Source organism: Dama dama, chromosome 24, assembly GCF_033118175.1.
Source record: "Dama dama isolate Ldn47 chromosome 24, ASM3311817v1, whole genome shotgun sequence".
NCBI classification, from domain to species: Eukaryota; Metazoa; Chordata; class Mammalia; order Artiodactyla; family Cervidae; genus Dama; species Dama dama.
Genome location: NC_083704.1, coordinates 52,607,535 through 52,629,891, shown reverse-complemented (window position 1 = coordinate 52,629,891; position 22,357 = coordinate 52,607,535). Strand labels below are relative to the sequence as shown.

At 49.2% G+C, this 22,357-nt stretch overlaps 1 protein-coding gene across 1 annotated transcript in view; it reads left to right on the top strand.

Moving 5' to 3' along the window:
* The window catches only part of NISCH (nischarin), a 63,639-nt gene extending 41,991 nt beyond the window's left edge, over positions 1–21,648 (top strand). The window contains exons 16-21 of the mRNA XM_061128430.1: positions 14,305–15,714; positions 17,419–17,803; positions 18,238–18,394; positions 18,871–18,999; positions 19,525–19,686; positions 20,411–21,648. Coding sequence (XP_060984413.1) covers positions 14,305–15,714; positions 17,419–17,803; positions 18,238–18,394; positions 18,871–18,999; positions 19,525–19,686; positions 20,411–21,021 — 2,854 coding nt within the window. The 3' untranslated portion in view covers positions 21,022–21,648. The remainder of the gene's footprint in view (positions 1–14,304; positions 15,715–17,418; positions 17,804–18,237; positions 18,395–18,870; positions 19,000–19,524; positions 19,687–20,410) is intronic.
* Positions 21,649–22,357: the final 709 nt, after the last annotated feature.

The window sequence follows — 22,357 nt, the reverse complement described above, 5'->3', positions numbered from 1 at the left end:
TGCTCAAACTCATGTCCATCGAGTTGGTGATGCCATCCAACCATTTCATCCTGTGTCATCCCCTTCTCCTCCTGCCTTCAATCTTTCCCAGCATCAGGGTTTTTTCCAGTGAGTCAGTTCTTCACATCAGGGAGCCAAAGTATTGGAGTTTCAGCTTCAGCATCAGTCCTTCCAGTGAATATTCAGGACTGATTTCCTTTAGGATGGACTGGTTGGATCTCCTTGCAGTCCAAGGGACTCTCAAGAGTCTTGTCCAACACAACAGTTCAACAGCATCAATTCTTTGGCGCTCAGCTTTCTTTATAGTCCAACTCTCACATCCATATATGACTACTGGAAAAACCATAGGCTTGACTAGATGGACCTTTGTTGGCAAAGTAATGTTTCTACCCCATCTTTATTCATTGACCTGTCAATTGATGTTTAGTTTGCTTCCATGTCTTGGCTATTTTAAATAGTGCTGCAGTGAACATTGGGGTGCTTGTATCTTTTTTTTTTTTTCTTTTTTGCTTGTAACTTTTTGAATAAAGTTCTTCTCTGGATATATGCCCAGGAATGGGGTTGTTGGATCATATAGCTGTTCTGTATTTAGTTTTTCAAGGAGCCTCCAATACCAGTTTCCATAACGGTCATAACAATTTACCTTCCTACCAGCAATGTAGGAGGGTTCCCTTTTCGCCACACTCTCACAAACACTTAATCTTCAGTTCAGTTCTGTCGCTCAGTCGTGTCTGACTCTACGACTCCGTGAACTGCAGCACGCCAGGCCTCCCTGTCCATCACCGAGTCCCGGAGTCCACCCAAACCCATGTCCATTGAGTCAGTGATGCCATCCAACCATCTCATCTTCTGTCGTCCCCTTCTCCTCCTGCCCTCAGTCTTTCCCAGCATCAGGGTCTTATTGTTAGAGTCTTATTTTATTTTGTTTGTTTGTTTGGTTGCTTGCCCAGGTCTTAGTTGTGAATACAGGATCTTTGATCTTTGTTGCAGCATGTGGGCTCTTCAGGTGCAGCGCAGGGGAGTTTTTAGTTGCGGCATGCAGACTCTTTCTTGTGGCATGTGGGATCTAGATCCCTGACCAGGGATCAAACCCAGGCTCCAAGCATTGGGATCGTGAAGTCTTAGCTTCTGGATCACAAGGAAGTCCCATCTCATTGTAGTTTTGATTTACATTTCTCTAATAATTAGTGATGTTGAGCATCTTTTCATGTGCCTCTTGGCCATCTGTATGTCTTCTTTGGAGAAATGTCAATTTAGGTCTTTGCCCATAGTTTGATTTGATTTTTTGTTTGATATTGAGCTTATGAGCTATTTCTATATTTTGGAGATATACATAGCGAAATAATTCAGAGAGAGAAATAAAGATCATTTATTAATATATACATGTGGAATCTAGAAAAATGGTACAGATGAACTTATTTGTAGGGCAGGAATAGAGACAGAGAATGGACATGTGGACACAGGTGGGGATAGCACACGAGGTGTGTGAAATAGGATGGGAGACTAGGATTCACATATTTACACTACCATGTGTAAAATAGAGAGCTAATGCGAATCTGCACTGTAGCCCTGGGAACTCAGCTTGGTGCTCTGTGATGACCTAGATGAGTGGGGTGGGGATGAGGGTGTGAAAGGAGGTCAGAGAGGAAAAGGAGGATATTTGTATGCATATAACTGATTCATTCATTGTATAGCAGAAACTAACACAATATTGGAAAGCAATTATACTCAAATAAAATTTTTTTCTGATTTTTCATTAATTTTGTATCCTGCAGATTTTCCAGATTCGTTGGTGAGCTCTCATAGTCTTCTGATAGTCTTTGGATTTGGATTTGGATTTTTTGTGTATCTGCAAACAGTAACAGTTTTACATTCTTGTTCCAGTTTGGATTTCTTTTATTTCCTTCCCTTTTCTGATTGCTGTGACTAGAATCTCCAGAACTGTGTTGAATAAAAGTGGCGAGAGTAAACATCAGGAGGTTTTGGAGGAAATGTTTTGAGTTTTTCACCTTTGAGAATGATGTTGTATGTAGCCTTATTATGGTGAGGTAGATTCCCTGTATGCCCACTTTCTGGAGAGTTTTTTTTTTTTTTTTAAATCATAAATGGGTGTTGGATTTTGTCAAAAACTTTTTCTGCATCTATTAAGATGATCATATGGTTTTAACTCTTCATTTTGTTAATGTGGTGTATCACATTGGTTTATTTGTGTATACTGAAAAATCTTTGCATCTCTGGGATAAATCCCACTTGATCATGGTGTATGAATCTTTTAATGTGTTATTGGACTTGGTTTGCTAGTGTCTTATTGGGATTTTTTGTGTCTGTGTTGAGTGATATTGGCTGGTAATTTTTCTTTTCTGTTTTTAACATTTATTTATTTGGCTGTGACGTCTTAGTTGCAGCACGCAGGATCTTTGTTGCATCGTGCAGGGTCTTTCACTGTGGCTCATGGACTCTACCTGTGGTGTCCAGGCTCAGAGCACGCAGGCTCAGCAGTTTCAGTGTGTGTGCTTTAGTCGCTCTGCGGTTTTTGGGATCTTAGTTCCCCACCAAGGGTCAGGCCTGTTTTACCTGCACCGCAAGGTGGGTTTGTAGCCTCTGGACCACCAGGGGAGTTCTTGTAATTTTCATTTTTGTGGTATCTTTGGTTTTGGTATCAGGGTGATCGTGGCCTCGTAGAATGACCTTGGGAGTATTCCTTCTTTGGCAGTTTTTTGGAAGGATTTCAGAAGGATAGGTGTTAAGTGTTGTCTAAATGCTTGATAGAATTCATCTGTGAGGCCATCTGGTCCTGGACTTTTGTTGGAAGTTTTTGAATCACAGTTTCAGAACTTGTGATTGGTCTGTTCATGTTTTCTGTTCCTTCCTGGTTCAGTCTTGGAAGGTTGTATTTTTCTAACAATTGGTCCATTTCTTCTAGATTGCCCATTTTATTGGCATATAGTTGCTTGTAGTAGTCTCTTATCCTTTGTATGTCCATGGTGCCAGTTGTAACTTACCCTTTTTCATTCCTAGTTGTTTTTTTTTTTAAATAATTAATTTTTGGTTGTGCTATTTCTTTATTGCTGCATACGGTCTTTCTCTAGTTACGGTGAGCCAGGACCACTCTTTGTGGCAGTGCATGGGCTTCCATTGCCGTGGCTCTCACGTAGCACCGGCCCTAGGTGCATGGGTTTCAGTGGCTGCAGCCCGAGGACTCAGTAGTTGTGGTTCGTAGGCCGTGGAGTGTGTGCTGGCTTCAGTATTTGCTGCTCTTGGGCTCAGTAGTTGTGGCCCATGGGCTTGGTTGCTCCATGGCATGTGAAATCTACCTGGACAGGGGTTCACACCAATGTCCCCTTGCCTTGGCAGGTGGATGTTCATGCACTGTACCACCAGGAAAGTCCCCGTTCCTAATTTTCTTGATTTGAGCCCTCTTCCTTTTTTTCTCCCTTTGAGTCTAAAGGTTTATCAGTTTTGTTCATCTTTTTATAGGACCCGTTTTTATTTTCATTGACCTTTTCTATTGTTTTCTTCATCTTTCTATCATTTATTTCTGCTCCGGTCATTATGATTTCTTTCCTTCTGCTAACATTGGGGTTTATTTGTTCTTTCTCTGGTTCACTTGTGGTGTGTGTGTGCGTGTGACTGCACTGGGTGTCTGCTCTGTGCGGGCTTTCTCTAGTTGTAGTGAGCGGGGTTACTCTGTAGTTGCGGTACATGGATTTCTCACTGAGGTAGCTTCTCATGTTGCAGAGCATGTGCCTTGGAGTACAGGCTCAAAAGTTGTGGCACATAGGCTTAGTAGTTCTGTGGCATGTGGGATCTTCCCAGACCAGGGATTGAACCCGTGTCCCCTGCATTTGGCAGATGGATTCTTAACCACTGGACCACAAGGGAAGTGCCACAATTAGGTTGTTTATTTGAGATTTTTTCTTGTGTCCTGAGGTGAGATTGTATTGCTTCAGCTTCTCTCTTAGAACTGTTTTGCTGCATCCCATAGGTTTTGGATTGTCGTGTTTTCACTGTCATTTGTCTCTAGGTATTTTTTTTATTTCCTTTTCGATATCTTTGGTGATCCATTGGTTGTTGAGTAGCGTATTGTTCAGCCTCCATGTATTTGTGGGTTTTTGCAGTTTTTTTCTTGTATCTGATTTCTGATCTTATAGTATTGTGGTTGGAAATGATGCCTGATATGTTTCCAGTTTTCTTAAATTTACTGAAGCTTGATTTATGGCCAAAGATAAGCTCTATCCTGGGGGATGTTCCATGTGCACTTGAAAGTGTATTTTGCTGCTTTCTAATGGAATGCTCTATAAACATCAGTAAGTCCATCTGGTCTATTGTATCTTTAATGCTTATATTTCCTTATTGATTTTCTGTCTGGATATCCACTGGTGTAAGTGGATATTAAAGTCCCATGCTATTATTTTTTTTCTTTTTCTTTCTTAGTATATAATTATATTTTATTGAAGTATAGTTGACTTACAGTGTTTCAGTTGGTGATTTAGTTATACATATACAAATACATTATTTTTGAAATTATTTTCCATTATAGATTATTACAAGATATTGACTATAGTTCCCTGTGATGCACAGTAAACCTTTGTTGCTTTTGCCTATTTTTAATTAACAGTCTAAATTAATGGGGAACTCCAAGAGGGTTTATGCCAAGGGGTACCCTGCTGGCCTTCTGCTGCCAATGCCCCGTTCCTGTGACGAGCCCCTGTCCCTGTGGTGAGCCTCTGCCCAGCTATGCCTGCATAGTAGTCCCTCCAATACTAGTAGGTAGTTTTAGTTCAGTCTCCTGTGAGGTCACTGTCCCTTTCCTCTGGATCTTCATGTATGAAAGGTTTTGTTTGTGCCCTCCAAGACTGGAGTCTGTGTTTCCCCCAGTCCTGTGGAAGTCTTGTAATCGAATCTCACTGACCTTCAAGGCCAGATTCCCTGGGGAGTACCATTTCTTTGTCAGATCCCCAGGCTGGGAAGCCTGATGGTGGGGTTCAGAACCTTCGAAACAGTGGGAGAACTTCTTTGGTATTGTTCTCCAGGTTTTGAGTCACCCACCTGGTGGGCATGGGATTTGATTTTATCATGATTGTGCTCCTGCAGCCATTGGGCTGCGTCTTCCTCTTTGTTTTTGGACGTGGGGTATCTTTTTTTGGTGGGTTCCAGCATGCTCCTGTCAGCGGTTGGTCGACATCTGGTTGTGATTTTTTTGTGCTCTCACAGGAGGAGATGAGCAAATGCCCTTCTATTCTGCCATCTTGAACTGGAAATATTTTTCCATTCTCAAAGAGCTGCTTTAAAGAAAAAAAGTGATGTGGGTGGGTTAGTCTCCAAAGCCTCGACTGTTACTCTCATTTTTACACAGGAGGTTCCCCAACTGCGTTTTATATATCCCTTTTCACAAGGGCAGTGGAGGCCAAGAGGTACTAGAATTTATTCGTATTTTTTAAATTTTTATTGGAATATGGTTGATTTATAATGTGTTACTTTGAGGTATACAGCAAAATAAATCAATTGTATTTATATCTCCACTTTTTTAGATCCTTTCCCCACATAGGTCATCACAGGGGGCTCAGTAGAGTTCCTTGTGCTCTTCAGTAGTAGGTCCTTGTTCGTTATCTGCTTTATATATAATAGTGTGTTTATGTCAATCCCAAACTCCTGATGTATCCCTCTTTCCCATTTCCCCCTGGTGACTATAAGTTTGTTTTCTTCATCTATGACTCTTTTATAAATAAGTTCATTTGTACCATTATTTTTTTTACATTCCACATACAGCAATATGTGATGTTAATCCTTATCTGACTTCATTCAGTATGACAATCTCTAGATCCATCCTATTGGGGCAAGTGACATGACATTCTTTTTTTTTATGGCTGAATAATATTTCATTATTAACCTGTCAGTTGATATTTAGGTTTCTTACATGTCTTGGCTGTTGTAAAGAGTGCTGTAGTGAACACTGGAGTACATGTTATCTTTTTGAATTAGTCTTTCTCTGGATATATGTCCAGAAGTGGGCTTGTTGGATCATGTAGTAGGTCTGTATTTAGTTTTTTAAGGACCCTCTATACCATTCTCCATAATGGCTGTAACAATTTATATTCCTGCCAACAATGTAGGAGGGTTCCCTTTTCTCCTTACCCTCACAAGCATTTATTGTTTAGAGACTTTTTTTTTTTTTTTTTTTAAGAGATACAGGTTTAAAATATTCTGTTTGTTTATTTGGTTGCCCGGGTCTCGGTTGTGGAATGCAGGATGTTTGATCTTCGTTGCAGCATGTGGGATCTTCAAGTGCAGCACAGGGGAGTTTTTAGTTGTGGCATGCAAACTCTTACTTGTGGGATGTGGGATCTAGATTCCCGACCAGGGATCAAACCCAGGACCCCCAGCTTTGGGACCGTGAAGTCTTAGCCACTGGATCACCAGGGACATCCCAGAAGACTTTTTTTTAGTTTATTTTCCACTGGAGGATAGTTACTTTACAATGAATGTTGTGTTGGTTTCTGCCATATAATGGCATGAATCAGCCATAAGTACACATAGATCCCCTCCCTCTCAAACCTCCCTTCGCCCCCCTGACCTTGCCCCACCCCTCTTGGTCGTCACAGCACGGGTTGGGCTCTGTCTGTGTGTCATACGGCAGCTTCCCACTAACTGTTACATACGGTAATATGTATGTTTCAGTGCGGCTCTTTCAGTCCATCCCATCCTCTCCTTCCCCCGGTGTGTCCACAGGCCTGTTCTTTATGTCTGCATCTCTGTTCCTGCCCTGCAGGTAGGTTTATCAGTGCTATTTTTCTAGATCCCACATATGTAGGTCAGTGTTCAATGTTTATTTTTCTCTTTCTGACTTAACATTGCTCTGTAACAGGCTCTAGGTTCATCCACGTCACTAGAACATCAAAAATTTTTTTATGGCTGAGTAATATTCCATTGTGGAGCTTCCCTGGTGGCTTAGTGGTAAAGAATCTGCCTGCCAATGCAGGAGACTCAGGTTCAAATCCTGGGTTGGGAAGATCCCCTGGAGAAGGATCTTCTGGAAAGAAGGTATCCCACTTGCCTGGGAAATCACATGGACAGAGGAGTCTTGACAGACTACAGATCATGGGGTCGCAAAAGAATCAAATACAACTTAGTGATTAAAACAACAACAACAATATTCCATTGTGTATGTGTACCACAAATTCTTGATCCATTCATCTGTCAGTGGACATCTAGGTTGCTGTTGTAAATAGTGCTGCAGTGAACCTTGGTGTACATGTGTCTTTTTGGGCTATGATTTTCTCAGGGTGTATGCCCTTAGTAATGGGATTGTTGGGTCATATGGTAGTTTTATTCGTAGTTTTTCAAGGAATCTCCATATTGTTTTCCATAGTAGCTGTATCAATTTATAGTCCCACCAACAGTGCAAGAGGGTTCCCTTTGTTTCACACCCTCTGTAGCATTTATTGTTTATAGATTTTTTTGATGATGGCCATTCTGACCAGTATGAGGTGATACCTCATTGTAGCTTTTTTCTTTTTTACTTTATGTATTTGACTGCCTTAGTTGTGACCCGTGAGATCTTTCTTGTGGCGTGGGGGCTCCAGAGCATGCAGGCTTCAGTAGTTGTGACCTACAGGCTCTGGAGTGTGTGGGCTCAGTAGTTTTGGCACATGGGTGTAGTTCCTCCATGACATGTGGGACCAGGGATTGAACACACATTGCCTGCATTGCAAGTCAGATTTGTAACCACTGGGCCACCAGAAATTCCCACCTGCTTGTAGTTTTGATTTGCATTTCTCTGTCAGTTACTGATGTTGAGCATCTTTTCATGTGCCTCTTGGCCATCTGTATGTCTTCATTGGAGAGAGGTTAATTTAGGTCTTTATCCATAGTTTGATTGTGTGTTTGTTTGGTTTTGAGCTACATGAGCTGTTCTGTGTTTTGGAGATGTACAGGGTGAAGTAAGTCAGAGAAAAATAAATATTGTATATTAATGTATATATGTGGAATCTAGAAGAATGGTACAGATGAACCTATTTGTCAGACAGGACTAGAGACATAGATGTGGGTGGCTGGAACAGGAGTGTGGAATGAATTGGGAGATTAGGATTCACATATTTACACTACCGCATTTAAAAGAGAGCTAGTGTGAACCTGCTGTATAGCGCAGGGAGTTCAGCTTGGTCCTCTGTGATGACCTAGATGTGTGGGATCGGGGGTGGGAGGGAGGTGAATGAGGAGGAGGATGTATGTATACAGATAACTGATTCATTCATTGTACAGCAGAAGCTAACACAGCATTGTGGAGCAGTTATACTCCAATAAAATGTTCTCTGAAGTTTCGTTGTTACTGTGTAGGAATGCAAGAGATTTCTGGGTGTTAATTTTCTATCCTGCAGATTTACCAGATTCATTGATGAGCTCTCGTAGTTTTCTGGTAGTGTCTTTAGGATTTTCTGTGTATCTGCAGTCAGTGACAGTGTTACTTTCTCTTTTCAATTTGGATTTCATTTCTTTTTCTTCTCTGATTGCTGTGACTACACTCTCCAGATCTGTGTTCCGTCAAATTGGTAAGAGTGGACATCAGGAGATCTTGGAGGAAATGTTCTGAGTTTTTCACCTTTGAGAATGATGTTAATTGTGGGTTTGTTGTATGCGGTCTTTGTTTTGTTGAGGTAGATTCCTTCTATGCCCACTTTCTGGAGAGTTTTTTTTTCTTTTTAAACCATAAATGTGTGTGGGATTTTGTCAAAAACTTTTTCTACATCTGTTAAGGTGATCATATGGTTTTTTTCTTCTTCAGTTTGTTAATGTGTTGTATCACATTGGTTGATTTGTTTATATTGAAAAACCTTTGCATCCCTGGAATAAATCCCACTTGATCATGGTGTGTGAAACTTTCATTGCATTGTTGGGCTTGGTTTGCTAGTGTTTTGTTGAGTTGGTTTTTTTTTTTTTTTTTTGCCTCTGGGTTATTGGCCCTTAATTTTTCTTTTTTTTTTTTCATTTATTTTAAGTTTTCTTTTTTTAATGTTTATTTATTTGACTGCGTGACATCTTAGTTGTAGCACGCAGGATCTTTGTTGCATTGTGCAGGGTCTTTCATTGTGGCCCATGGACTCTAGTTGTGTGCAAGCTCAGTATTTGCAGTCCGTGGGGTCAGTTGCTCCAGCATGTGGGGTCTTAGTTCCCTTACCAAGGATTGAACCTGTGTCCCCCGCATTGCAGGATGGATTCTTGACCCCTGGACCACCAAGGAAGTTCTATAATTTTCTTTTTTTGTGATATCTTTGGTTTTGGCATCAGGGTGATGGTGGCCTCATAGAATGAGCTTGGGAGTGTTCCTTCTTCTGCACTTTTTTGGAAGAATATCAGAGGGATAGGTGTTAACTGTTGTGTAAATGTTTAATAAAATTCTCCTGTGAAGCCGTCTGGTCTTGGACTTTTGTTTGTTGGAAGTTTTTGAATCAGTTTCAATTTTAGTACTTGTGATTGGTCTGTTTCTGTTTTCTATTTCTTCCTGGTTCAATCTTGAAAAGTTGTACCTTTCTAAGAATTTGTCTATTTCTTCTAGGTTGTCCATTTTATTGGTGTATGGTTGCTTGTGAAAGTTGCTCAGTTGTGTCCGCTTCTTGGCAACTCCGTAGACTGTAACCTGCCAGGCTCCTCTGTCCATGGAATTCTCCAGGCAGGAGTACTGGAGTGGCTAGCTGTTTCTGTCTCCACGGGATCTTCCCAACCCAGGGATCAAACCCCATTCTCTCGCATTCTCTTGCAGATTCTTTACAGTCTGAGCTACCAGGGAAGCCCAAGGATACTGGAGTGGGTAGCCTATCCCTTCTCCAGTGCGTATTGCTGACCCAGGAATTGAACTTGAGTCTCCTGTGTTGCAGGTGGATTCTTTTACCAGCTGAGCTACCAGGGAAGCCCCCCATAGTTGCTCATACGCTTACGATCCTTTGTATGTCCATGATGTCAGTTGTAACTTCCTTTTTCGTTCCTACTTTTTTTTAAAATAATTTTAATTTTGGGGTACTGTGTCTTCATTGCCGCATACGTGCTCTCTCTCGTTGCGGTGAGCTGGGACTTCTCTTCGTTGTGGTCATTGCGGTGGCTTCTCACTGTGCAGTCCTGTGCAGTGTTGTGTAGCACAGGCTCTGGGTGCATGGGCTTCAGTCATTGCAGCCCGTGGACTCAGCAGTTGCTGCGTGTGGGCTCCAGGGCACGCAGGTCCAGTCGTTGCAGCACCCGAGCTCAGTAGTTGTGGCTTGTGGGCCCTGGTGCATGTCCCGGCTTTGGTGTTTGCTGCTCATGGGCTCAGTGGTTGTGGCACATGGGCTTGGTTTCTCCGTGGCATGTGGAATCTTCCTGGACAAGGGATCAACCCAGTGTCCCCTTGCACTGGCAGGCAGATTCTTATCCATTGTACCACTGCAGAAGTCCCCACTTCTGGTTTTTTTAATTTGAGCCCTCTCCTTTTCTTTTCTCCCAATGAATTAAAAGGTTTATCAGTTTTGTTCATCTTTGCACAGGATCAGCTTTTAGTTTCATTGATCTTTCCAATTGTTTTATTCATTTCTATTTCATTTATTTCTGCTCTGTTCAATATAATTTCATTCCTTCTACTGACTTTGGAGTTTGTTCTTTCTCTAGTTCCTATAGGTGGGGGTGTGTGTGTGTGATTGTGCTTGGTGTTTGTTAGGCACAGGCTTGTGTGTGTGTGAGAGACCCTTCTAGGTCTTTGCTGTGCGCAGGCTTTCTCTAGTTGCGGTGAGTGGGGATTACTCTCTAACTGCAGTGCATGCGGTGAGTGGGGATTACTCTCTAACTGCAGTGCATGGGCTTCTGATCGACGTGGCTTCTCTTGTTGGGGAGCATGCGTTCTAGAGTTCAGGCTCAGTAGTTGTAGCACACAGGCTTAGTTTCTCTGTGGCATGTGAGATCTTCCTGGACCAGCGATTGAACCCATGTTCCCTGCATTGATAGGTGGGTTGTTAATCATTGGACCACCAGGGAAGTCCTGCAGTTAGGTTGTTTATTTGAGATTTTTCTTGTGTCCTGAGGTAAGATTGTACTGCTGTCAACTTCCCTCTTCGAACTGCTTTTGCTGGATCCCATAGGTTTTGGATTGTCATGTTTTCATTTTCATTTGTCTCTAGGTATTTTTTTATTTCCTCTTTGATTTCTTTAGTGATTCATTGGCTATTTCATAACATATTGTTTAACCTCCATATGTTTGTGGGGTTTTGCAGTTGTTGTTTTTTTTTCTTGTATTTGATTTATAATCTTACAGCATTGTGATTGGAAAAGATAGTTGGTGTGATTTTAGTTTTCTTGAATTTACTGAGGCTTGATTTGTGGCCAAAGATACGATCTGTCCTGTAGAATGTTCTATGTGTGCTTGAAAAGAAAGTGTATGCTGTTTTCGAATGGAATGCCCTATAAATATTAGTTAAGTCCTTCTAGTCTAATGTATCTTTAAGGCTGGTGTTTCTTTATTGATTTTCTGTCTGGATGATCTGTCCGTTGAGTTTCCTGCTATTATTGTATTACTGTTGATTTCCCCCTTCTTTACCAGCAGAGCCACCACAGAAGCCCTTATGACCATTAGCATTTGTTTTATGTTTATACTGAGGTGCTCCTGTATTGGGTACATACATGTACTTGAAATTGTTGTGTCTTCTTGGATTGATCCCTTGATCAATATGTAGTGTCCTTCCTTGTCTTTTTAATATTTATGTATTTACTTGGCTACACCAGCTCTTAGGTATAGCACATAGAATCTTTGATCTTTGTTGTATCCTGCGTGATCTTTAGTTTCAGCATACGAACTCTTTGTCTGTTGGATCTAGTTTTCTGACCAGGGATCAAACCCCAACGCCTTGTGTTGAGAGCGAGGGTTAGCCACTTGACCACCAGGGAAATCCCATTTCCTTATCTCTTGTAACAGTTGTGATTTTAAGGTCTGTTTTGTCTGATATGTATATTGCTGTTTCAGCTTTCTTTTGATTTCCATTTGCATGGAATATCTTTTTCTATCCCCCTCACTTTCAGTCTGTATGTGTTCCTAAGTCTGAAGTGGGTCTCTTGTAGACAGCATATATATGGGTCTTATTTTGTATCCATTCAGCCAGTCTGTGCCTGTTGTTTGGAGCATTTATTTAAATTTTACATTTAAGGTAATTATTGATAATACATGTTCCTATTGCCATTTTTCTTAATTGATTAGGATTTGTTTTTGTTGATCTTCTTTTGTTCTCTTGTGGTTTGATGACTATCTTTAGTGTTATGTTTGAGTTGCCTTTTTCTTTTTTGTTTGTGTATCTGTTACAGATTTTTGGTTTGCAGTTCCCGTGAGGTTTGGATTCTTTTGTAATTTGGCTGCACCTGTTGGGGCTTGTGGCACCCTTGTTATGGGCCATGGGAACTTTCATTGTGGCACTCAGTCTTAATCACTGTGTGGAATGTGGGATCCTAGTTCCCTGAGGAGGGATCAAACCCGAGTCCCCTGCATTGCAAGGCAGATTCTTAACCACTCGACCACCAGGGAAGTCCCCCTTGAGATTTTGCTATAGCAGTCTTTGTGCATGGTTGTTTTAAGTTACTGGTCTCTTGATTTCAAGAGTAATTCTGATTTCCTGTATTTGTACTCCCCTCGTGGTTGCTGATTTTGATATGATATTTGTGTGTGGATGGTTTCCTACTCTTACTTCATGTTTGCCTTTATTGTTGAGCTTTCCCAATTGTGCTTTTCTTGTTTCTAGTTTTGGCCTCCCCACCCCCACCCCCGATGGCGTGTGTGTGTGTGTGTGTGTGTGTGTGTGTGTGTGTGTGTGCGCGCGCGCGCGTGCATGCTAAGTTGCTTTGGTCGTGTCCAGTTCTTTGCGACCCTGTGGACTGTAGCCTACCAGGCTCCCCTATTCATGGGATTCTCCAGGCAAGAGTACTAGAGTGGGTTGCCATGTCCCCCTCCAGGCAATCTTCCTGACCCAGGGATCGAACTCTGCATTGGCAGGTGTGTTCTTTACCATTTACCATCTGCCCCGCCCCCCACCCCTGCCCCCAAAAGTTCCTCCAGCATTTGTTGTAAGGCTAGTTTGGTGGTGTTGTATTCTCTTAATTTTTGCTCATCTGTAAAACTTTTGATTTCTCTCAATCTGAATGAAAACCTTACTGGGTAGAGTATTCTTGATTGTAGGTTTATCTCTTTCATCACTTTAAATGTATTTTGCCACTCTCTTCTGGCTTGCGGTTTCTGCTGAAAAACCATCTGATAACCTTATGGGGATTTCCTTGTGTGTTGTTCGTTACTTTTCCCATTGATTTGAATATTTTTTCTTTGTATTTGACTTTTGTCAATTTGACTAATATGTGTTTTAGCATGTCCCTCCTTGGGTTTATCCTGTATGGAACTCTGCACTTCCTGGACTTGAATGACTGTTTCCTTTCCCATTTTAGGGAAGTTTTTGGCTATAATCTCTTCAAATGTTTTCTCAGGCCCTCTCCCTGTCTCTTTTTCTTCTGGGACCCTATAATGTGGATGTTGGTATGTTTAGTGTTGTCTCAGAGGTCTCTGAGACATTTCTTATTTCTCTTCATTCTTTTTACTTTATTCTGTCCTGTGGCAGCAATTTCCATTTTCTTTGTTCTGTTCTGTGGCAGTGATTTCCACTTCTCTGTCTTCCAGCTCACTTACTCATTCTTCTGCCTCAGTTATTTTGCTATTGATTTTTTTCTAGTGTATTTTTCCTTTTACTTATTGTATTATTCATCTCTCTGTTCTTTTAACCTTCTGTCTCTTTGTTAAACATTTCTTGTATCTTCTTGGTCTGTGCCTCCATTCTTTTTCTGAGACTTTGAATCATTTTTACTGTTACTATGAATTCTTTCTCAGGTAGATTGCCTATCTCTGGAGGAGCTTGAATTTAAATGTGAAGGTCCACAGAACCAACTATCCCACTTCCTACCCCTCTCAAGGTCACTGGGTTCCCCTGAAGGAAACTGTTTGTCAAGTTAGTCCACGCCCTTGAGCACTCATTGCCTTTGGGGCTTGTGGCCAGTGTCTGTAGGACTGAGACATGTCTTCATGACGTGGGCAGGATTGCACTGGATGCCTGTGGTCTGGGCCCTTGGAAGTGTGGCTGTCCCAGCCTTCCAGCACTTCAGCTCCCTATCAGGGTGCTTGCTAGGAGCAGGCTTGGTTAGGAGGCTTGTGAGACCCATGCATTGGTTCCTCCAGACCAGGGGGACAGCAGCAGAATCTGGATGTGGGAGGTGGGGGCATCCCAGCCCAGCTTGCCACTGACCTGGCCTCTCCCCACACAGCCCCGAGCACGCGGAGCCAGAGGTCCAGGTGGTGCCTGGGTCCGGCCAGATCATCTTCCTGCCCTTCACCTGCATTGGCTACACTGCCACCAACCAGGACTTCATTCAGCGCCTGAGCACGCTCATCCGGCAGGCTATCGAGCGGCAGCTCCCGGCTTGGATCGAGGCCGCCAACCAGCGAGAGGAGGGCCAGGGGGAGCAGGGCGAGGAGGAGGAGGAGGAGGAGGAGGAGGTTGCTGAGAACCGCTACTTTGAAATGGGGCCCCCGGACGCAGAGGAAGAGGAGGAGGGTGGGCCAGGCGAGGAAGAGGAAGAAGAGGAGGAAGAGGAGGAGGAGGAGGAGGCTGAGGAGGAGCGCCTGGCTCTGGAGTGGGCGCTGGGCGCAGACGAGGATTTCCTGCTGGAGCATATCCGCATCCTCAAGGTGCTCTGGTGCTTCCTGATCCACGTGCAGGGGAGCATCCGCCAGTTCGCCGCCTGCCTCGTGCTCACTGACTTCGGCATCGCTGTCTTCGAGATCCCACACCAGGAGTCGCGGGGCAGCAGCCAGCACATCCTGTCCTCGCTGCGCTTCGTGTTCTGCTTCCCGCACGGCGACCTCACCGAGTTCGGCTTCCTCATGCCGGAGCTGTGCCTGGTGCTGAAGGTGCGGCACAGCGAGAACACGCTCTTCATCATCTCGGATGCCGCCCACCTGCACGAGTTCCACGCCGACCTGCGCGCCTGCTTCGCCCCGCAGCACGTGGCCATGCTGTGTAGCCCCGCGCTCTACGGCAGCCACACCAGCCTGCAGGAGTTCCTGCGCCAGCTGCTCACCTTCTACAAGGTGGCGGGCGGCTGCCAGGAGTGCAGCCAGGGCTGCTTTCCCGTCTACCTGGTCTACAGCGACAAGCGCATGGTGCAGACAGCCGCCGGGGACTACTCGGGCAACATCGAGTGGGCCAGCTGCACCCTCTGCTCGGCCGTGCGGCGCTCCTGCTGCGCGCCCTCCGAGGCCGTCAAGTCCGCCGCCATCCCCTACTGGCTGCTGCTCACGCCCCAGCACCTCAACGTCATCAAGGCCGACTTCAACCCCATGCCCAACCGGGGCACCCACAACTGCCGCAACCGCAACAGCTTCAAGCTCAGCCGCGTGCCGCTCTCCACCGTGCTGCTGGACCCCACGCGCAGCTGCACCCAGCCGCGGGGCGCCTTCGCGGACGGCCACGTGCTCGAGCTGCTCGTGGGCTACCGCTTCGTCACCGCCATCTTTGTGCTGCCCCACGAGAAGTTCCATTTCCTGCGCATCTACAACCAGCTGCGGGCCTCGCTGCAGGACCTGAAGACTGTGGTCATCGCCAAGACCCCTGGAACCGGGGGCGGGCCTCAGAGCCCCCTCGTGGATGGCCAGCCTGCCGAGGGCAGGGCCAGGTGAGACCGAGCACGGGCTTCTGGGGGCCAGGGGCCAGGGGGCTGGCTGAGACCACTCCACTCACCCACCCGGGTCTCTCACTGCTGTCAGCATTGCCCTTGGCTCCCTCGGGCTTGGTTCTGGGCTGCTCCTTACCTCCCAGGCTTCAGGAGAGGTCCTTCTCTGTGGAAGGACACTGGGCCTCTAAGGGGCCCAGTTCTCTGCCACTTAGAGCCCTGCGTGGCTGGGCCTCCAGGCTTCTGCTCCCACCTTGCCTGGCCCTCCCCACTGGGCCCAAGCATGGCCTCTAGGCCTCACCCGTGTCCCCTCGCCCCTGGGCTCCCAGTCCCCTGGTTGGCTTTCTGAGCTGGGCTGGGGGAGCTGCTGCTGGCACTGCCTGCTGCTGACCCCCAGCTTCAAGCCTTACCCTTTGGTGAGCCATACACTCCTTCCTCCTCAGGAGGACCCGGGTTGCTCAGGGGCCCACTCTGTGTAATTTTGTGAGACCCTTCCAGAGGAACCTGTTGGCTGAGAGCAGCAAGGTCTGAGTGTGTAAGCGGGGTGGTCACTTTGTGCAGAGCTCCTGCTCTTCTGGGGGAGACTGAGGTGCAGAGAGAGGAGGAATTCGCACCCCTGTGTTCATCGTCTTCACTTTTCCCTCCTTCCCCTGCTCCTGCTGCTGAGCCTGGCTCCCCTCAGAGCTGCCTGGGCTTGGGGTAGAGTAGCCTATGAGGGGGACTGTGGTCACACCCACGGTTCATCTCTGCCTCGGGCTCAAGAGGCTCCATGTGCTCTTCAGGGTGCCCCTTTCTCCTGTGACTTTCTCCAGCTTCATGTATGATGGGGCTTCGGGGAGCTGCTTGTGCCAGAGGGCCTCGCGAGGCTGTCTCTCCGCCTCCCTGCCCCCATGATGGGGCTTCAGATGGTGACACTTTGTCTTGTTTCCCTGCCACCCCCAAACCCGGCCGGACCTTGCCCACAGCGGGGACTGCACACAGAAAGCAGGCACCCTGCTTCACCCCGCAGACGCGTGTCTGCCCCAGGCCAGCAGGAGGAGAGCCTGGGAGGCTTGGGGGGATTTGGCCCCCCAAATCAGGGGCCCAGGGATCTCTTTCAACAGACAGCTGTTCAGTTGAGAGGATGATATCCAGGACTCCCCACTGACATGAGCCCGGGCTTGTGGGTGTGTAGGCTGGTTGCAGGGGGCTCCCAACATACACGAGGATTCTTTCTGAGTGTTGTTGGACCTGGTGCTTGGAACAGTCGAGGGAGAGTCCAGTGTGGCTACATGCAGTGGTGGCCAAGGTGGGTGAGATCCTGGGACACCTGAGGAGGCCTCAAAGGCAGATTGAGGAAACGTTGAGTTTTTCTTTCTCAACTCCATGTGCCCCAAGCTCCCAGCCCTGGGCACCTTGGTCCACACTCTGGACTCTGGAGTGGCATTGTGATACCTCTGCCACCTTTTCAGAATGATGTTTCAGCCCGTGGGTCACAGCTGCCTGTCTCAGCCTTGGTCCGTCCTCCCATCTCCCTCCCAAGAGCAGGGGCCTTGGCATCTTTCCCTTTGCTCTTGCCATGAGGAGCCAAGCTGAGATCTCCAGCTGGCCCCAGAGGTGGTGTGTGGTGCATGTGGTCCCCTCACGCTGAGGCTCACGTGGGCTGGGTGTCTGCATTTGGGGCCCGCATGTTAATGTGGTGTTTCTGGGGGGAATCGGGATATGTAGCAGTGACCAGAATCTCCAAGATGCTCCAGCAGAGACTGCAGCCCCGGCCCTGGCGGAGGTCCCAGCTCTCACTCCAGGAGAGGCCTCAGCCCCCAGCCCGGCAAAGGCCCCAGCTCCAGCGGAGGCCTCAGTGCCAGCTCTGGTTTCAGTGGAGGTCCCCGCGGAGGCTGAGGCCTCAGCAGAGATCCCAGCGGAGGCCTCAGCCTCAGTGGAGGCCCTGGCCCAAGCAGAGGCCCCTGCACAGTACCCAAGTGAGCCCCTGATCCGGTCCACGTCGGAGGACAATCAGATCCCGTCACACCTGCCCGCCTGCCCGTCTCTCCGGCACATCGCCAGCCTGCGTGGACGGGCCGTGGTCGAGTTCTTCCACAGCAGCATTGCCGAGGTAGGGCTGGCACACCTGTGGAGGAAGGTGGCTCGGTTGCCCCGGAGCTGCAGCAGGCTCGCCTTGGGCTCAGCTTTGGGTTCCCAGCCTTCTCTGTGCTGGCTTTTCCCCAGCTTCAGCTCTTCACAGTTTTGAGGACCTGAGTAGGGAGGACCCGGACTGCCCTCCTCTGGCCAGTTGTCCCCCCCATCGCTGCCTCCCCCCGGCCTCGGTCCCTGGGCAGACCCTACCGCATACTGTCTCCCGCTCCTCACCTCCTCTCTCCTGTATTTATACATTCATTGACAAGACGCGGTAGAGTCCCATGCCACCCCGGGGCAGCAGGTCACCAGCCACTGGGGCTGGCGGAAGCCCCTTCCCAGAAGCCTGGAGGAGGAGCCGCACACCTTGGTCATCTGCTGTCCTGCAGCCCCAAACGGCCCCTCTGTGTCCAGGTGGAAAACGAGGAGCTGCGGCACCTCCTGTGGTCATCGGTGGTGTTCTACCAGACGCCGGGGCTGGAGGTGACCGCCTGCGTGCTGCTGTCTACCAAGGCCGTGTACTTCGTGCTGCATGACGGCCTCCGCCGCTACTTCTCGGAGCCGCTGCAGGGTGGGCACTGGGGCCCGAGGGGGCGGGAGGGCTGCTGTCTCCAGACCCCTGTGCAACCTGAGGAAGCAGTGGTTTGGCTGCACGGGGCTGAGACTCTTCAGAGGGAGGGGGGTGATGTCAGCACTTTCCTTCTGGAGCTGACAGAAGGGATGTAAAGCCAGGCATGAATGCACCTAGCCAGGCCCCTGAGGGACTGGGACCCAAGCGTGACCAGGGAGGGCTGGGCAGCCTCTGCCCCTTGGGGCTTCAGTGGGTTCCTCAGCCAGCGGGCTGTCCTAGGACTCCTGGTGTGTCCAGCACGCCAGGCACGCTCAGACTGTAGAACACATTTCCCATGAGGTCATGTGTGTGCAGAGGCGGTGGTGGCTTCTCACCAGGCCTCGGCAGGCCAGGCCATCAAGGGGGCCCTTTCCTGCTCCAGGCAGCTGCGTACCTGGGAGCCACCACTACATTCGGTCCCTTTCTCCCTATCACAGATTTCTGGCATCAGAAAAACACCGACTACAACAACAGCCCCTTCCACATCTCTCAGTGCTTTGTTTTGAAACTCAGCGACCTGCAGGTTGTCAACGTTGGGCTTTTCGACCAGTATTTCCGGTTGACGGGTGAGTGGCCACTCTGCTTTGTCCTGTTTTGGGTGAAGGCCAGTGTCCCCAGCGGGCTTCCACCTTCACACACGGGTGCATTATTGCAGGCAGAGTTATGTGTCTGCTCACAGGCCAGTTCACCGGAGCGGGAGGAAGCTGCTTCAGGAACTGCTGAGAGAGCAGAACTCACCCCCAGGACTTGGAGTGGGAGGCCAGGGGCCGAGGCTGCAAAGTGCTGGGTGGGCGGGCAGAGTGGGCCCTGGGCTCTCGGGCAGGATGTGTCTGATTCATACTTCCTGAAGAGAGAAAGCTAAGCTCTTTCCCTAATGCCTCTGTATCCCCTTCCAGAAAAATGTCACAGCCCTTCCGGCCTGAGAAGGGGCTGTCTCCCCAGGCCCCATGATGCTTCTCCACGTGGGCTTTCCTGGCCCTGGCTCTGTGGTCCTCAGGTCCAGGCTGACCTGCCGGAGACGAGAAGACTGCAGGGGCGGGCCGGGGCCGGGGGAGCGGCGACCTGCGGTCATGGCTGTGCCTCTCTTGCAGGCCCCTGCGCGGCGCAGGTGGTTACCTGCCTGACACGGGACAGCTACCTGACTCACCGCTTCCTCCAGCACCTCATGGCTGTGCTGTCCTTGCTCGAGCGCACACCCTCACCTGAGCCTGTGGACAGAGACTTCTATTCTGAGTTTGGAAACAAGACCACAGGTACCCTGCCCAGCTCAAGTCTCCTCGCCGACCCTGAGGGCTGTAGCAGGCCTCAGGACAGCGTCTCTGTGCCCCAGCAGCCTCTCTGCTCCTAGCTCTCTTTTCCTGCTTAGTCAGCTAGAGTTTCCCATGGTTTGGGTTTTTTTTTGCTGTCAGGCTATCATGGATCTCTGTTGCTGCACGCAGGCTTTCTCTGGTTGTGGTGAGCAGAGGCGCTCTTGTCCTGGTGTGTGGGCTTCCCACTGCAGTGGCTTCTCCTGTTGCACAGCGTGGGCTCTTGTTGCGTGGGCTTCCGTAGTGGCAGTGTGTGGGCTCCGTAATTGTGGCTCATGGGCTCCAGAGTGCAGGCTTTGTAGCTGTGGGCCCAGGCTCCATGGCATGTGAAATCAATCTCCCTGAACCAGAGTTCGAACCAGTGTCCCTTGCATTATTGCAAAGCGGTTTCTGAACCACTGGACCACCAAGGAAGCCCTCCATGGACTTTTCCATGGCAGAGTCTCTGTGCCAGCAAATCCACAGCCATTCAGCAGGTGCATTTCTGTGTCTGCCCTGCTCTGAGCTGCTGGCCTGAGGGTCTCAGACCGAGCGGGGGTGGGGCTTGGATCACTCTCTCCTGCTTCTAACGGTCATGTGACTCATGCTGCCATCTCTGGGGGCCTTGGGGCTGCTGGTGAGCCCACGGGCCAGTTCCAGCCTGCAGCCCTGGTGGCGTCTCTCTCTTCAGGGAAGATGGAGAACTATGAGCTGATCCACTCGAGCCGTGTCAAGTTCACCTACCCCAGCGAGGAGGAGGTCGGAGACCTGACGTTCACTGTGGCCCAGAAGATGGCTGCCCCAGAGAAGGCGCCGGCCCTCAGCATCCTGCTGTATGTGCAGGCCTTCCAGGTGGGCTCGCCACAGCCAGGGCGCTACAGGGGCTTGCTGCGCCCCAAGACGCTCCTGCTCACCAGCGCTGAGATCTTCCTCCTGGACGAGGACTTTGTCCACTACCCGCTGCCCGAGTTCGCCAAAGAGCCGCCACAGAGGGACCGGTACCGGCTGGACGACGGGCGCCGCGTCCGGGACCTGGACCGCGTGCTCATGGGCTACCAGACATACCCGCAGGCCCTCACCCTGGTCTTCGATGATGTGCAGGGCCACGACCTCATGGGCAGCGTCACCCTGGACCACTTCGGGGAGGTGCCAGGTGTCCTGGCCGGAGCCGGCCAGGGCCGTGAGGTCCAGTGGCAGGTGTTTGTCCCCAGCGCCGAGAGCCGAGAGAAGCTCATCTCGCTGTTGGCCCGTCAGTGGGAGGCCCTGTGTGGCCGGGAGCTGCCCGTGGAGCTCACCGGCTAGGCCCGCCCGGGTGGGCTGGCCCTTGCTGCCCGCCGTGTCTGGCCCGGTGTCCACCCAGGGCCGGGAAGCAGGCCATCTTCGCTGTTTTTAAAATGTGCTCTCTTTCGATACCTTCGTTTGACTGTCCTCCCAGAGAATGTGACACCTGTGTTCAGTCGATTCTTTCTAATCTTGGGAGTGAGAGCGCCGGCCCCCCCAGGGCCTCCATGCGCTGCCAGCCTCCCGCAGATCTGTCGCCTGCCCCTCGTGCTGTGTGGCCGGGCACGCCAGTGTCGTGTCTTCTGTCGTGAGACTGCTGTTAATCTGTGGCGCCGTGGGTCTGGTTTACTCTTCTGCGCGTCCTTTCCTGAGATGTCAAGTCCAGTCTTGTTGCTGTTGCTGTCATTGTGGACATTTGCTGCTAATTATGAAGCTGACAGTGAAATGCACATTGAAAGCTCCCACCCCACACAGTTTTCCAGAGGGGAGGCCTCTCCTGGTCGAGACCAGTGGGAGAGCCCCATGGGGGCGGAGGCTGCCAGGCCCTGGGGCTGAGAGGGCTGGGGGCAGGGGACCGAGAGCTGCCAGCACCAAGTGTGATTCCTGTTGCCTATTTTCTCTATTCCAGTAAAGCCAAGTTTGACACAGTCTGGGTCTTTTATTTCAAGGGCCACTAGGGTCCCAGCAGGGCGTTGGTGCAGGGCATGGTTGGCCTGAGGGAGAGAGGGTGCCATAGAGACATAAGAAGGTGAGCTACTGGGGGAACGGAGCGGGGAGGAGGCTGCAAGGGAGCGGCTCTCCCAGGGCCGAGTACTGGATGGGTTTCTGAGGAGCCTGGGACAGGGGAGATAGAAGGGGCTTTTTGGACACCCCCGCTGGGCTGTGGCTAAACCAGGAGCCTCAGGGCAAACCGGAAGCTCCTTAGGAGCCCCTGGCACCCCGGCTGCTGCCCTGCCCCCTCAGGTCTGGAATGTCACCCCCAGCCTGCTGTGAGGGTCGGGCCTGGAGTCTGGGACAGCTCTCTGTGTGGGGTCTCGAGGTCTCACCAGGATGGCCTGCAGAGGAGGTAGCCCTGGTGGTGGCTAGCGGGGAGGAGGACCCCGTGCTGTCTGTGTCTGGGCTCATCTCCTGAGAGGTGGTTTGCTTCAGGGAGCCCTGCCGAGGCAGGACATGAGGTTTCTGTGGGAGGCAGCCCCTGTGCCCCGTCCCTCCTCAACCCATTCCTGCCCCGCAGCAGGGTTCCCGAGGCCCGCTCGCCTCTCCCTCATCCTGGCCCCGTCAGGAGCCTTGGGTCCTAAGGTTGCAGGACCATTCAGGACGAGCAGCACTGGGGGTGGAGGTGGGGTCAGCCTGGCTC